General features: G+C 40.2%; 1 protein-coding gene across 1 annotated transcript; it reads left to right on the forward strand.

Annotated features, from left to right (window-relative positions):
• Nucleotides 1-954: 954 nt before the first annotated feature.
• On the forward strand, nt 955-17,485 carry ppp2r1bb (protein phosphatase 2, regulatory subunit A, beta b). Its single transcript, XM_080025033.1, has 15 exons — nt 955-1,074; nt 1,746-1,836; nt 2,033-2,133; nt 2,438-2,670; nt 2,804-2,951; nt 3,081-3,236; nt 5,601-5,715; nt 5,863-5,933; nt 8,229-8,363; nt 9,672-9,845; nt 10,022-10,082; nt 12,683-12,837; nt 14,274-14,416; nt 14,535-14,626; nt 15,579-17,485. Exons 1-15 carry the CDS (start codon nt 997-999, stop codon nt 15,593-15,595), a joined length of 1,770 nt encoding a protein of 589 aa, XP_079881159.1. The 5' UTR covers nt 955-996; the 3' UTR covers nt 15,596-17,485.
• The last annotated feature ends 242 nt before the right edge of the window (nt 17,486-17,727 follow it).

Below are 17,727 nucleotides of genomic sequence, written 5' to 3' on the forward strand. Positions count from 1 at the left end.
TTATTTTGCATTTATAATGTTTATAATAATGTATCAGTGTGTCTTGTCTCTGTGATGTAATGCAACATGGCCTGTATGAATTGTTAGATTTTAATTTAATTGTAGTTTAAATTATCTGTATTTTGTTCTATGTAGGGGATTTAGCTTATATCTCAATGAAGCTGAATTGAATATTTCCAATCGATTACAGAAGCTTCACTCTTGTATGGTTATGATTAGATAATTTTTTTTTAAATATTGCAGCCAGTTAAGAAGGTCCCTTGTAGAGATTTTATGAACATGGGGTCAAATTGTTATCTGAATAGGTTTAGTTATTGAATACAAATACATTTGTTTATATCAACTATTTGAGATCATTCTTTACAATGTGGGACTAGTTTTTTTGTAGGCCTTAAATATATATATATGAACTTAATTCAGGAAATGTGGCTGTTACTAGAGAATATGCTACTCTTACTCCTGTATGGGGTTGATCTTCTTTATTACACAGTAGGGGGTTATTTCAACATGAAACCATTTTTTCAGGTAGGCTATACTTTATTCTCAACAATACACAAATGACACAGCACAAGACAAGAAATTAAATTAAAAACAGAACAAACAGAAGTACCAATAATCTGCATGAAAAACAGATGATTAAATGTTGATTATTATTTTATAAAACAAAACAAAAACAAGAAGGGGTAGCTTGGCTTATTTTATTGTAGTGCGCATAGGCTACATGAAGGCATGTGTTTTTGCCGAGTGCTACTCTGTAAGTGGGTGTCCAATGTTAAGGACGAAGAGAGTGCTCGAAAGGCAAACAAATATGAATCATGGGAAGGAAGAGCAAATTAAATAGTTTTAATTGTGCATGGGGGTGTTCTGACGGTTTTTCTCGGTCTGTTCTTGAAGGCACCAGTAGCGGAGGAGGGAGGGCCCTGCAGCCGCTGTTCTCCATCAGAAACCCCGTAGTGGAGCCCAACACCGCCATTCGTTAACTGCAACAGTATCAAAATGGCAGGCGCTGATGGAGACGACTCTCTTTACCCTATCGCCGTTCTCATCGACGAGCTGCGAAACGAGGATGTTCAGGTATGGACGCTAGTTTAGACTGTAAACCTTATTCATATTGTACGGAAAAACGAAGCCATTTGACGCATTTTCCAAGTCATGCATCTATTCACCAGCTAGCTAACTAGCACATATGCTAGTTGATGTTCCCGGTCAAGGCCTATCGGGAATTGTCTGCTGGGCGCACCCTGCCTTAAAAATCTAGCTGTATCGCTTTCGTGATGCTCGACGTTAACCATCAACCCGGAGTAATGTCTAAATTCATTTTGGGTTGCTTAGCCATGCAAAGCTATCGAATAAATATGGGTTAAGACATGACAAGCATAGCCGCAACGCTAGTGTTAGCGCATTGACTAACGTTAAAGCTAGCAATCACAACAGTAGGGCGCTGAAGGCCCCTGTGGGTATAGGTTATATCCCACTGTTGTTGTACATTGCCAATTAATTTAAAGCTAGAATTTCGATTCAGCTATTTTGGTTAATTGTCTTCTTAAACGCTGGTCAACGTTAGCTGTGTACTTGTTGCGCAGACGCGGATTATATCTAAGACACTACATTTTGAGTTATTCTTGGATCAACTGTAAAGCCTCATAATAGTGAGGATTTACGGTACCCATTAGACTGTGTTTTTTTTAAATGGGATTTCTGTACATTATGGGTGTGTTGCTAACGAATGTAATGTATGTGTACAGTTACGGCTGAACAGCATCAAGAAGCTGTCCACCATCGCTCTGGCCCTTGGTGTTGAGAGGACTCGCACTGAACTCCTTCCTTTCCTCACAGGTAATAGTCAGCCACCCGATATGTTTAAATCACCTGATGTTTGACACATAACTCATGACTGCAAGGTTGTGTTATAATGTTCACATGATTGCCACATTTAGGAAATGCTCAATGTGTGTATGTGCTATATAATATATAATAGTTTTTAAATCTGAATATGTATATGCTCTGAAGTATTTGTACTGTCATCCCTTAGACACCATCTATGATGAAGATGAGGTTCTCTTGGCCTTGGCTGAGCAGCTTGGCAATTTCACTATGTTGGTGGGAGGGCCAGAATATGTCCACTGTCTCCTGGTAAGTCAGAGGATTTGATTTAAATATGACTCTAACTCTTTAGTCCTTGTTGTTAACAAAATATAAGGCCTTTTTGGCATTTTTTAATTAACATTTCATAATTCAATGATGCAGGTAAGAGATATAGATTTAATTGCTATTGACTAACATGGAGTTTGATTGGACAGAGGCATAAGATCTGAGGCAGGCTGGGCCACAGAGAGAGATCTGTTTCTTATGAGAAACTCCTTGTTTTTGTGTGTAAATAGTTGACCATTATCCCAATCTAACCTTATTCCTTTTTATATTTCTTTTTATTCCATAGCCTCCTCTGGAGAGCCTTGCCACAGTGGAGGAGACAGTAGTCAGAGATAAAGCTGTAGAGTCCCTGCGGAAGATCTCTCAGGAGCACTCTCCAGTTGACTTGGAGGTCCATTTTGAGCCTTTGGTCAAGCGGCTGGCCAGTGGTGACTGGTTCACTTCTCGCACATCTGCCTGTGGCCTCTTCAGCGTCTGTTATCCCCGTGTCTCCAGCACTGTCAAGGCTGAGATTCGCCAGTAAGCGACTTCTCAACAAAGCAAAACACTTTTTTGAGTGCTCTAAATCCTTATTTGCAGTTATGTTCATAATTTATGTTGGGTTCAGCTGTCAGTTCTGTCACTGACAAAATGCGTTTGTGATTATCTCTAGGCATTTTCGCACCTTATGCTCAGATGACACTCCTATGGTGCGTCGTGCGGCAGCATCTAAACTGGGAGAGTTTGCCAAAGTCCTGGAGCTGGATTATGTAAAAAGTGACATAATTTCCCTCTTCACTGCTCTGGCTTCTGATGAGCAGGTGAGAGACACCTGTCTTCCCTCTTTTCAACCTTAACTGTTGCACTCTTGTGTTCTGCATTGTTGTCTCAGTCTTATTGGCTGTTAACCTCGTAATGGCCAAACTGACCCCATTACCTCCCCCCATCAGGACTCAGTGCGTCTGCTTGCAGTGGAGGCTTGTGTCAGCATTGCCACTTTGCTGCCTCAGGAGGACCTGGAGACCCTGGTGATGCCAACACTGCGCCAGGCTGCAGAAGACAAATCCTGGAGGGTCCGCTACATGGTGGCCGACAAGTTTTCAGAGGTAAGCACAAGACTTCTTTCCTTCCCCTTTCACTGTCATCCTGGTTAAATAATTCAACAATTGATTGGCTATTAAGAGTTGTTCATAATTACAATGGATGCTTTGTAGCACTTAAAGTATTGCAAGTGCAAGTATTTTGTTTTTGCATTTTTCATTTATTGGATGGTATGGAGAGCTTGATAGGAAACAGGGTAAAGAGGGGGAAGACATACCACAACGGACAGAAAGCTGGAATGGAACAAGGACTTTGCTTTAAAGCTCACATATTATGCACTTTACTGTCAATTTTATATGGTCTAAGTAGTCCCTAATACTTATTTTTTTAAATGTTTGCTGAAAAACCCGTTCAGATCATTTATTGTAAGCCTCTATACCCTGATTGTCCTCTGGTCTCCGGATGACCTATATTGGTGTCAGCAGCCTGCGATCTGGCTGGCCCCTCCCACCTCTCTGCCGGGCCCTCCCACCGTCTCTGCCGTGCTCTTGTGATACTAGAGAGACACTGCGTGACTGCGAACACAGTGTTTACCCGTAGCGAAGCCATACTTTGACATGACCTGACATGATTAAAACCAGTGAAAACAGTAGCTTCAAAGTTTGATTTCTACAGGAATAACTTCCCACCCTTTGTGGTGTTAAAAACGAGGCATTATTAAACTGCAATGGGAAAGCTAAGTTAGTGTAATAGAAGCAAACGTTGGGTGCTACTCCCGAAGCTACATGCTACACTAGGTAAATAACAGGCAAACAACCATTGAGGAGATTCCTTTTAGTTTCACCGATGGAATTACTACACAAGTAGTTCCCTAAGCTTTGTCTCGTTATAAACGCGGCATTATTAAGACTGCTGTGATTAAGATAAATTAGTGGATTATGAGCAGAATGCTTCTGTGTTGCTTTATGCAACACTCTGCATGGTTTGCTGTACTATGGGCATCTTGTCGCTTAGCGGGGAAAACAACATGGCTGTCGCTCGGAAAATTTTCCAGAGGATCTCGGGGCCGTGGACCAATAAGAAATGGGGGGAGGGGAGTTATCATAGAACACTGCACAGTGGAAGTTTCTGGTTACTTATGTGGGGGGGAAGCATGGACATATAAATAAAATATGGGGATGTGGCTGTGCCGTCTATGACGTAATAGACGGCGAGAATTCTGACTGGAGTATATTGGGGGGGAGAGGTGGGGGGTTTCAGAAAGGGGGAGAGTGAGAAAAGGTGAGAAGAGTGTTATTTTTTTGTTGATATTTTGGCAGTCTCTAGGCACACCGTGGACCCATGGATATGTTAGAACACATTTAAAAAGTGCATTTAGCATAATATGTGACCTTTTAATAGTATGCATTCTACCAGTTGAGCTACTGGGGTGCTTCGGTATTGCTGCATTTTGTCTCCTGGATCATGTTCAAGCCAGTCTGGCAGCAGCTTCAAAAGAGCTAGTGCTTCAACATTGGCAAATATAGCTTTTTTAAATCTGTGGTTTTGCTGTTATGCGTTCTTTTAATTGAGATAGCTGAACAGACAACTCTGACATTTTTTATTTTTGTGCTTCAAGATGACAATTTTAAGAGGAAGAGACTTAATGTATGCAAAATGTAAAGTGTAAGAAACTAAACTTGCCTTACATTTACATTGTTTGGTTCAAATTGTATGTTATATAATTCAGTTGTTTATCAATCATTTGTGTGAAATTATACTTGTACTGTAGACCCTAATGAATAGAGTCAAATGTGCATTCCACTTTCTCCTGCATACAAAGGGTTTTTCACATTGGTTCTATGTTTAGACAAACAGCCGCTGGGCTCTGACTGCACACAGCATTTCAGAAAGCTTGTCCTTATTGTCCTAACTTAACAAAGCACTTTGGAATCTTATAATATACAAAAATTAGGTTATTAAACATCCCACTACCAGCCATCCCTCTGCATTACAGCATTTTGATGAAATTCAGTGAATTCAATCTGTTTAACACATTCAGATAATCCATCCCAAAAGATTACATTTTGAAAGTAGGTATAGGTTGGTTAGAGATACCTACTGAGTACAGTTTGTAAGTAGTTTGGATGTTCTGTCAAATCTGAGCTTTCATTTGAATCTCACTATTACTATTAGGACTACTTACTTACCAATCTTCATATTGGCACACTAGTTTTAAGACACAATTGGATATTAAATGCTGCAGTAGAACACCAGTAAGTGAGTTATTCTTCCTCTGTATTCTTAGCCAGGATGTTGTGAGGCATTCAGGACTTTGGCACAAGAAGCCCATAAGGGCTCTATAGTAACACAATCGGCACATGAACCAAATCATGACTTTGGCATAAATAATAGATGTTAAGACATGTTGATTTCTCCTCTTCCTGCAGCTCCAGAAAGCCGTGGGGCCAGAGATCACCAAGAACGATCTGGTCCCGGCTTTCCAGAACCTTCTGAAAGACTGTGAAGCAGAGGTCCGTGCTGCTGCAGCCAACAAAGTCAAAGGTCAGTGCATGAGACTGCATCAACTGTATCCAGCTCCAATGCCTATGTCAAACTTGCTGAAAAGATGAATTGCAAGGAACACATTTTTCAGCTTCTTCTCAGGGTGTTCCATACTTTCTTAACAGAGTATTCTTTTTTTTTTCTTAGAATTCTGCGAGAACCTCCCAGAGGACAGTCGTGAACAAATCATCATGACTCACATTCTGCCCTGTGTCAAGGTAAAAACATAAATAAACCTCTCTCTGCCTCATTTGTTCCTTTCACACCGCCCCAAAATCGGGGACAGCTAGAGACAGTTTCTTGGTTTCACACTGCCAGAGAGCCGGCTCCGGGCTTTAAAAACCGGTTCAATCCCAGCCCCAGGATCAAGCCCCAACCTCAGCGATTTTTACCAGCATCCAATAAGGAAGTGACCACAACTGTCGAGCAGTTTTTCTTTGACTCACTTGTTAGACAGGCTGTTTTCAAAGTCTTATTAGACCTATTTACAGCCTGGGCCACAAAACCATTGTAGTCTGTATGTTTAGGTCATATCTCCATGACAAAACTGAGGGGGGTGAATTTTTTTGGACCACACTAGTTTTTATTCTTTTGGAGGTTAAAATGTATTGGCGTGATCTCTTGAGTGACAGCTCTCCGCCCGTTGTCCCTCACTTTGCCTCGGAGGTATACGTCAGCTATCTCCCTCCCCCTCACAAAATGGTGACGCGCACAAACCAGGTTTATTGGATGCTGTGTGAATAACTGAGGTCAGCCCGGATGCTACATCCATTTTATTTACTATCTATGCCCAGGATTGAGCTGGGCTAGAAATGAGAACTGCCTGCGCCAGCTGCTGGGGGAGGGATTTTTTAATTTCTTTACACAACCTTTTTTTGTGATGTAATTTATTCCATTTGATAAAGAGATTGTATTTACCAACCTCACTGCTGTTATTATGTGAACCAATTCTATTGATAAATACAACACAAAATGTAATTTATGCACTGGTACGTTGCATATAAAAAGAGTGCTGATAAAGCTTCACCAGAAAGCTGCTGTCTCACATTTCCCTCCTTTTCTGTTCCAACTGTGGTAGAACTGTGGGGTTTGTTAAAAAGATGTACAGTAGGGCTGTGTCAAAAAATCGAAATATCGATATATCGCGATACTTAGTTTCCCGATATCAGTATCGATTTTTATATCAAAATATCGATTTTTTTTTAATTAATTTTTTTACGATTTTTTTTTTTTTTTTTTTTTTTTGCTTTCCATGGCTTTATTGACAGTGCAGAGATACAGATATGAAGTGGGGCAGAGAGGGAATGAAACAACCACGGGTCAGATTCAAACCCATGTCTGCTGTCAGGCCTGAGCCTCTAGGATACTGACTATTGAAGTTAGATCAGTTTTGTTTATAAACATACTTAAGATTCACTGTGTCACAAAAGCACACTGATGTGTTTTCATTTTCATTGTGTCCTGTACAGTTAGTACAAGAGTGAATTGGATTTGTTATTTTGATGTTATGGCAGCTGCAGTAGTGTTTGATAATTTGCCAAAACCAAAAAAAAGGAAGAAAAATAGTAAAGGAAGTTGTGAATGAAATAGTTTTGACTTCATTTGTCTGTACAATTATCACTATATTGTGCTGTTATGTTTGACAAGGCAACTTGTTTATGGAATATCGCAATATATCGTGATATATCAAGATACGCAATATATCGTGATATATCGTATCGTGACCAGTGTATCGTGATACGTATCGTATCGCGAAGTCCTTGACGATACCCAGCCCTAATGTACAGTATATTGATTGCTTAACCAGACTCCATTTTTCTCAACCAAACCCACCCCTTCCCCCCAAGCAGTTGATAAGAAACGTGTCAAAACTATAAAAATTTGTTAAAGAAAAATCCTTTCTCAAATTGTTGAAAAACATAACCAATTGCATATGTTTTGTGCAGCGGTTATAAAACACAGTGAGACATGTCCATTTGTGCCAGTGTATGTTAGATATTGAACAGCAGGTGGCAGTGTTGTTGTTTTTTTATTTATCATTTTTACTGATATACAAATTCTCATTGTCAGTTTTCACTAATGGTAGTGTTGGTACAGGTACACAGGCAATGGAATTCCTGGTTCTTTTGACTGTATGTAAAAAGTGAAGATCAGTGTCACAAATCTGCTTATCCTGTATACATATAAACAGTGGAAAGCCATACGGGTAGCAACAACTTTGCACACAACCGTAGAAAATTGTGAAATGTGACGATAATAACTCAACTTATATATGATGTATGATTTCTGCAGAAATGCTACTATTCTCCTGTAATTAAGAGTGTTTTGCTCTAAGCCCAATGTGATGTGGTTTTGGTCACGTTATGCTTTATGGTTATTGTCTCCCTCTCTGTAATGATTTGTCATTATGACCCAAAGCAGTAGTCTTGCGTTGCTGTTTGTTTAAATATTTTCTGTCTTGACCATTTTGTTTGTGTTGATCTCTGTCTCCTGTGTGTCCTGTCATTCACCAGGAACTTGTTTCAGACACCAACCAGCATGTGAAGTCGGCCCTGGCCTCAGTCATTATGGGCCTTTCCACCATCCTGGGAAAGGACAACACAATAGAGCACTTACTGCCTCTCTTCCTGGCTCAGCTCAAAGATGAGGTAAAGGAAATGCTTGCTTGTAATCGTGGTCCCTAACTTCTCTCTTTAAAAAAAAAATATATATTTTACACAGCTCTTTGGAAATCCTCAAGGCAGGTCTTTGTTTGGTAACATTCACATAAAAAAGCTTCCTGTAAAGCATCTGTTTGACCAACTTCTTTGGCCTTCAGTCATCAACATGTGTGAAACGGGGTTAGAGCCACCAGACGTACCTGGCTGCCACCTGGCTGGCTGGAAGGATGACTCATGCAGTTGGCTGCCAGACTTTACAATTAAAAGAATGAAAGACCTGCTGAGTCTAGAGGCAGGCCAGATCAAATGTTGGACACAGTGCATCTAGATCAGTTAATGCTCAATTCATTGCGATTGTCGGTACTGTAGAAAGTAGTGAATGTAGGTATTAAGTAGTTAAAGTAGGTTGAGCAAGGCTATGGTTCCAGCTGCTCCTGTGACACTTGTAATTTGGATACATCCTTTCATCAGTCTCCTTTTGCATTTCAGTTATTTCTTTCATTAGATATACTTGGAAATGATATATTTCTGAAGTTTATAAAGCAACAAATCGTAGATCAATTTGTTTCATGTATTCTTCCTCTAATGTCACAGGTTAATTTAGAACATCGATAGCCAAGTCACATGTTTTCAAATAAATAAATGTTCCATTATTTATTGCATATTGAGATCAGATCTGAGTTTGGCAACAAAGGTATAGAAATGTGTTTGGTGGCTTGCGGCTGTCAGTGATTTTACTGCTGTCCTATGTAAAGACGGCCCCATTTCTTCACAGCCCAAACCCAAGACCAAGAGTTTCTAATTAGTAGGGGTCGACCGATACTGGTTTTTCAGGGCCGATACAGATTATGAGTAGTTAATTAAACTGATAACTGATATTTAAATTATAACAAAACTGACCCTGTGCCCTTATTGGATCCAACTAAGTGAACAACCCTGTCTGAAATCATTTAGTTTAAGTCTGCAGGTTTTTAGAAAACAAGGATGGTTTAAGCTGAATTAGTATTTAATATCCTGTCCAAATCAGATTTAAAGCAGATCTCTATTTAAGGCATAAACCTGGGTTACATTATTCTAGACAAAACTTCTGGGAAGTCTATTCTGTGTAGAGTGAGTAAAGTGGCTCAGCTTAGCTGAAGCCAAGACATTTGCACTTTGGTGACAGAATTTTTTATTTTATTTTTTTTAATATAAAGCAACAAAAAACATGAACTATATTGGCGTTATGATAAATGTTTTGTCAAATATCTGAACACTAACTTAGCTTAAGTTAATCTTAATAAAAATGCCTTGCAGTGCCCAGAGGTGCGTCTCAACATCATCTCCAACCTAGACTGTGTGAACGAGGTGATTGGAATCCGTCAGCTCTCCCAGTCGCTGCTGCCGGCCATTGTGGAGCTGGCAGAGGATGCAAAGTGGAGGGTCCGCCTCGCCATCATAGAGTACATGCCCCTGTTGGCAGGACAGCTGGTGAGTCAGGGTGTCTACCAACACAACCCAAACTAAATGTAAATGTTCTAAAGGTCCTTCTAATAAGTACAATGCTGAGAACCTGAAATGTGCAGACAAACAGACCTTGTCAGGCATGACTTAACTGTACACATACTGTAAAGCGATCTAATTACACCGTGTCCATGTTTTCCCAGGGAGTGGAATTCTTTGACGAGAAACTCAACACCCTTTGCATGGCCTGGCTTATTGACCACGGTAAGGCACTCATGGTTTAATGTGAGCATTATTATTTAACTGTATTAATACAGATTTTGCCCCAAATATTGTCCTTGCTTTATTTTTGCTTTAAAATCATTGTCACATTGCCAAACCTCCTGGAATTTGGTACAATGCAGCATCCCATGACTTTCTTAAAAGTGCACAAGCCCTTTTTTTCATGATTTTGCATTGAGCTCACAAATACCGCTCCTTCATCTGCTCATTTCCACTGCAATTGCACATGTCAATACTGTGGTACCTGAATCTGATCTGGTGGGATGCGATCTGCAATTCCCTGCCATCATAGAAGGCTGTGAATAAGTAACTCCATGTGCAGTGTACTAAAGCTGTAAGTAGGGAAAGTAATGGGAAAGTCAACCGCATCCTGTTGTACAATGGTTTTGACAAGTTATCAGGATTTGTCACTTGGATGGCTAAGACACTCGGTTGCCCTCTCATTTTCTGTATGTATAACTTGACCTTAGTTTAACCTTGTTTGTCTAGGCCACAGCCTGTAATTTGTGCTGTTGATTTATCCTGAACTTAAGGGAGTTATAAATCACTGTTTGGTCAATGTGTCAAACTGTGTGTGAGTTGATTTCTGAGCATGTCAAGCTGCTCTGTGAAACAATCAACCATATTAAAATGCTAGAAGAGCATAGGGCCGCACAAAACACTCGGCTCCATTTTATAACTTGTCTTTTGCATAATTTCTTTCACTCAGAGTATATAGTGTTCTCTTCACATCAAGTTTTCCAATTAGAGACACACGCTCCCTATTGAGGACAAAGGGCCAGCACGGTTACATCATTGGAATGCTGCTGGTGTGTGTGTGTGCGCGCGCGCTTGGCTGTGGCTGGGGTTAGGGCTGTGCCACCCTTACGTAAGCCCTTCAGGGAAAGACAAGGTGACAGCCCAGAATCGTTTGTATGACGTTTACATTACGTGAGTTTAGTCTACATGATTTACTCACCCTTCAAATCCTGTTTGTCCTAATGAGGAAATCCTATTATTTCTATTGTGCCTAATAAGACTTAAAGGGGATTTATAATTTTTAAAGCAGGACAAACTACCCATTAATAGCCCCTTAAGGTGGAAAAACAGAGGAGGGATCCCTCTTTCAGGACGCCCATGACATAGATATCAAGTGTACAAAGTAAACCCGAAGAGCAAAATTACAATATGGAGAATTAGGGGGACAAAATTATTAGGGCTGCAACTAACGATTATTTTAATAATCGATTAATCGTCGATAATTTTTTCGATTAATCGATGAATCGGATAAAAAAAAATTGTAATTGCTGCATCTTTATTCAAAAACTGAACATTACTTCAAATTCACAGTGCAGACTGAAGTGTCAAAACACCAGGTTATTGCTCCAACGTCCCGGAACTATCAAAAGTAATATTAGATGATAAAACATTTTAAATAAACTTAACTGGGATAACACAAAAAAAAACATACTATGTATGATATACATTTATACAGTATAAGGGATGTCCATGGTAAACCAGTCAACCGATAAGATTTTTAACCGGTAAATACTAACGGTTAAAAAATGAAATCATCTTAATTTCTCTCAGATGACAGGAGATCGTTAATTTGTATTGATATTGATACCATTTTCGAGACTCCTTAATGATCCAAGTCTTTATTGATATCACTATTGATACGTTTCTATTATTTTGTTGAAATAGAACTTGTATTATTGCTTTAATTGCTGATATGATCATAGCTCAATATAGGACATTAAACAGGTCATAATTCCATCTTTACCATACATTTTATATTGCTGGGAAAACACGTTTTTGCCAAAATCGCAAATTTATTTATTTTTTGTGTTGCATTTGAACACATCAATCATATTACTGAGCCGTTCTGAACACATCACAGTTGACATGTTTGCTACTTTTTTTAAGCTAACTAGCTCTATATCCTTCCGATTTTAACATTTAACATATTTTAAACTGACGGGACTTTCTGAACCGTTCGGTTGTGTGATTACTGCTGCTGCTTTGAATGACTGTCGATGCGCCGACTCTCCGAGCCCGTCTGCAGCAGCAGCAGCTGACAGAGTTTTTTTGGACTAGACGGATACTGAGTTGAAGGAGTTTTTTTTAACCCAAAGAAAGCAAAGGTACAACACCTAGGCCTACAGTCCAGTGTTAGATATGACCAAAATACAAGCTGTGGCCGCTCACACTATAGCTTTCCCGCACGTGAAGCGAGCCTTCACGTGCGGAAAGCTCGCTGTGGGCGTGCATGAACCTGTCGGCGGCTGGATGTAAACAGTGCCGCGTCTACAAGTGACTTATTAATCGCGCGACTCAACGAATCGATGACCAAATTCGTTGCCAACGCTTTCAGTAATCGATTTTAATCGATTTTATCGATTCGTTGTTGCAGCCCTAAAAATGATATATAGATGGTAAAGCTGTATGAATAATATGATCCTGAGGATCCTTTAGCAACATCCAGGTGCCACCAAACAAATCGGACCTGAGCCACATTATCTCCTCTCTGCCTCAGACACTCTGAAGAGGAAAAGACTTGAGCACGCTCTTCATGCAGCCTGTTGTCACTGTAATTTTTCTAGTGTACGCCATCCGTGAGGCGGCCACCTGTAACCTAATGAAGCTGGTGGAGAAGTTTGGAGCCGAGTGGGCACAGAACACCATCGTGCCCAAAGTGCTGGGCATGGCCAACGACCCAAACTACCTCCACAGGATGACTACTCTGTTCTGCATCAATGTGAGTCAATGGCATGGTCTCCTATGAGCTCTCTATCATGTGTAGGTCTTGCAGTTACTTTGTAAGGGTTGCCCTCAATTAGGGGTGTAACGGTATACCGCAAAACGGTCGTTCGCGATATTAAAAGGCCACGAATGTCAACCGTAAGTTTGTTCTTGTAATACCGCGTCACGGTATTACAGGCGAGCTTGCATGGTAAATGCGCTCCGTCATTTTGGAGTCTCGTGAGCAACGTAGCACTCAATCTAACACTGTATGGGCCACACCAACATTGGAAACCAAACAATAACACATTGACACAACATCTTATCACTGAAACATGACTTCTAACTTCAAACTGAACAGTCACGTCTCACGTGGGCCGTTGTTTACACTATGCAGAGCAGCGCCAGCGCGTGCAGCTTCACAACATTGAGTCACGCAGCAGCAAAGAAAAAGAGAGGGAAGGAGAAAAGGGAGAGATAGAGAAAAAGATCGACAGTAGCTTACCAGACTGAAGAGAAAGTTGCTTGTGGTTCAATTATATCATTATGAATCCAGGCGAACGTGAGGAAATGAGATTATATATAAAAATAATAATAGAATAGAATCCACCGCGACCGCGCGTTAAATCCCCGGTAAAGTCGGCGAACTTCCGTTAAAGGCAGATGAAGGAAATAAGTCCAAAGATCCTTGATATGTTCATCACAACTTCACGTGAACTCAGCATAGACAGTATATAAAAGCTATACCAGCATGTTGCGCAATACTATGGAATCCCTACTATGTCAATGTAGGTGATGTTGCGAAAGTGTGAGGAAGGGAGGGGGGAGAGGAGTGCACTGCAAAAACATTGATTTTGAGACTGCAATTTAAGTTAATAACAAATAAAAGTCATAAATTAATATTTTACAGAGTTCATTGTGCCTGTCATAATGTAGGCCTATTAAGGTAAAACATGGCTTGTAAAAATAGAGTTGATAAGCAAATAAAACATAAATAAATGGGGAAATTATCACACTATTTTAATAATTTTTATTTTATACATACTTTTACAGTTACAGACAATTGACTAGATTAAGTTTAGATTTAAAATTCCTATTTCAGTTTGAAAAATATAGGTGTAAAGCTTCTTTAAAAACAGCAGTAGAGAAGCAGTGTCTTTATTTTGGTGATACGTTTAAATCTCTCAGAAATCTCTTCTTCATAATAAGATATAAAAAAATTAATTATTCTTCTTTGTTTTTATTTAAATCAGCGTTACACCATTTCATTTGAGGGGGTAGAAATGAATTCCACGCTTAATATCGTACCATGATATCAATCGCAGTATCGTATCGTACTCAAAAGTTTCCGTCCAAAAGTATATTATGTATTATGAAAATGTCTTGTTAAATGATCTGTAAATATCTTGTGTGTTCTTTTCATCCGTGGTGACCGGCTGTTTTGTGTTTCAGGCTTTGTCAGAGGCATGTGGCCAGGACATCACCACCAAGCAGATGCTGCCAGTGGTCCTCAAGATGTCCAATGACCAGGTGGCCAACGTACGCTTCAATGTGGCCAAGTCCCTTCAGAAGATTGGCCCCGTCCTTGAGAGCACGTATGTTGCCATCTGATGCAGAAATTATACATTGACAAAAATATGCTATAACACTAAAATCAAAAACTAGCAGTGGCAGTTTGTTTAATAATTCTCATCCTCTGTCTTTGTGCCAAAGTGCCCTTCAAACAGAAGTGAAGCCAGTGCTGGAGAAACTGGCCACAGACACAGACATGGACGTCAAGTACTTTGCCCAGGAGGCTATCAGTGGTAAGCATTGCTCTCTTCCATCATGGTATATACTAGGGATGTGAACAATGTGTCGATTCTCGGCTCGATTTTCGACTCGTGCCCAAGGCGACTCTAAAAATAGAAATCGGTAAATCGGGTGTTTTACTTTATTAGATGTTTTGGGGACATGTGAGACGTCCGTGATGCGAGTTCACGTGTGGTCACGAGCGCGCTGCAGGCGCTTCATTTCTGCAATGTGCGCGCATTAAATGTCCTGTGTGGGCCAACAGTGCAGTGCAACATATGCAGCATAAAGTTATAGCATTCATCTACGGCCGTGATGTTAAATCACCTTCACACAAAGCCTCCGCCCGGGCAAAGCAGCGAGTAGCGCTGTGACGGTGACGATCACCAGGAGACCTCGCAAGTAGCCTATGAGTGAATGAGCCGCCGTGCAGAAAAACTCTGTGGTTTGTTGAATAAAATGATAACCGGGGCTATCCTGCCCTTTAACGTTGTCTACGGGAACGGCTTCCGCGATCTGTTTGTATGTCTCAAGTACACAGAGCCATTTCGGCAAGCTGACAGTGCGACTGAAGGGACTGTTGTTTCTGTTTTCAGCCGAGTTCACCTCCGACGCATGGACAGCGTTTTTAAAATTAAAGACTCTCATTTTATTATCAAAAAGGCTTTGATGCAGATGAAGTCTGAACACACACAGCGTGTGGCACCAGTGTTGTTTAAAGGAAAGCGCAGTTTATCAGCACCACAACTACGCTCTGCTGCCGCAAAAAAATGCACATTGCCTTTTTTTTTCTCTTTTCTAATGGCATAGTAAATCGATCGATTTGTCGATTCATGCCTCCGACACGTCGACACGCAAATAATGAATCGTTTAACATCCCTAGTATATACATTTTAGGATGATTTGAATCATATTCAAGCTTCAATGTAATAGATTCTTATTCACGTTTCCTTTTTTCTTCCACAGTTCTGGCCCTAGCATAAAACCAACCCAACATCTCTAAATCAGACAACCACCCGAAACAACAACGCAAACACTTTCACAAGATATTTATTGATGTTCAGGAACAACTGGTTACTGTATAGAGAAAACTGATAACAATTGTTTTATCCTTTTTCTTTTTCTTTTCTGTCAATTGGTAGACTATGTCCATGCGTAGCACAGGCTTCTTCTTTGCTGTATATTGTTGCTTGAACCTAGGCAAACTGTAAGGAAACTGCATTACGTGGTGCATGCTTTGCTGACTAATGTGCTACTGTACTAGCTAGGCACTGCTAACCAGAACCCCTCTCACATTCCTCCCTTTTCCATCCTTGGCCACTGTTGTTCTTTAGCCACAGTCATTGCAGCAAACCACATGTCAATGTTCGCTACCTAGCACCCAGGGCCATGCTAGCTCTCTGTGCTGCTGCACTACTCTCCCAATGCTAGACACAAACTTTGAGCAGCAGATGGTTCTTCAAGCTGTGTCTTTAGCTGAGTTTCTCTGTTCCCTCAGACACCGATAAGGCTCTCCGGAGAAGTGATTAAAAGATCTGTGCTGCTTTTGTACGCCTTTTTTCTTTTCTACCGCAAGGCAAAACCTGAATAATGGTTTGACAACTACGGCATGTAATCTGATGACCTCGCTCAATGATTGCATGTACTAGTCAATTTAAAATGGTGTTCTTTCCCAACTCAAGTTTCCAGCCTTGCCTGTCTTTCTGTACTGTTTGTTCTCTGCAGCAACACAGATTGAATTGGCCAAACAAATGAATTACCTCGGCCCTCTGTAATAGGGACCAGCTCAGTCGTGAAGTGTTGCTCATAATTACCCCTCCTTCTAAATCCTCAGTGATTTGGTTAATGTGCTAGAGTCGGAAGTAGTAGTCTGTTCAGATGTTCTGCCATGTGTTCTTAGAATTGCTCTTAATCTGTGTGCCAATGACTTCGATAAGTGGTGGTGTTTTTATTTTCATATGTCTGTCTGGGTAAACAGTTTTCACATGTCCTGTTCTGAAGAGAGATGGCGTTCTTTTAGGTAAGGGACACTTTATTCTGTGGTTGATAACGTGATGGTTAAACTAGATTGACTTCAGCTGTCAAGGCCGTGGGACTAAACAAAACCATTTGCTCTATTTGTGTCCCAGAGCCACCCAGTTTTCCCTTAAATCCATGCTAAGGTCCTCCATTGTACATGAGATTGAAAAGCATAAGGTCAGCGATCATAAACGTCAACCATAGGATTCAGGCTTACAAATCTCTACATGGTGGAGAACAAGTGCATGCTTTCAAAGAAAGTGGGATGGGGGACATGGAGCATGTGTACGTAAGGCTGCATAATGTTTTATTATGGGGTGGGAGCTGGGGGCAGTTGTGGGCGGGTTGAATAAGTGTATCTTCTGTGTTGATAAAATAAACTTTTGTCTTTCCCTGAACCAATCCCGCTGTTCCCTTCTCCCCCCTCCTCTCGTTTTGTTCTCTTGAATTAAACCTTGATTGTCCTCTGTCACAAAGACTGCTTTTTATTTTTATTTTGAATTCCCTTCACAATTGGGATCTTGATCTGAATAAAGTAACACAAATTAACTGGTGTCTGATTTTCTATCTAGTTACTGTTCATGTATATCTGGGCCTCCTCTTGCTGTAATTGCCCATTTGCTACGTTATAAGAATCAATGAATGGAAGTGGAATTTTAGTAACAGAAAAAAGCTGTTTTAACAGAAGTTTAAAGTGCTTTTAATCCACGATCAGTGCATGAGAAACAAGTTTCTAGTGATGCGAGAATTAAGAAAACCTGTCTTTAAACTGAGATCACTGCACGAAAAACCAAACATTCCTGGCAATTGGTCTTCCTGTATTCTTTGTTTTTATTATCTCTTAAATGCAATTTCTAAGGTATAATATTGATGTATTGTATGCCCCTGTAAAGCACTTTGAATTGCCTTGTGTCTGAATTATATATATATAATTAACATGCTTGATATATAAATAAACTTGCCTTGTGTTTTGACCTGAGAAGGACATCAAAAGATTAGTTTACATGTGTGTACTGTAGTGTTTCAGTTTAGGCGCTAAGTCAAATTGAGGTATCAGTTTAGTCAATGTGCTTAGGAGTTGAAATCATTTCTTTCA

Source organism: Ammodytes marinus (genome assembly GCF_949987685.1).
Source record: "Ammodytes marinus genome assembly, chromosome: 3".
NCBI classification, from domain to species: domain Eukaryota; kingdom Metazoa; phylum Chordata; class Actinopteri; order Uranoscopiformes; family Ammodytidae; genus Ammodytes; species Ammodytes marinus.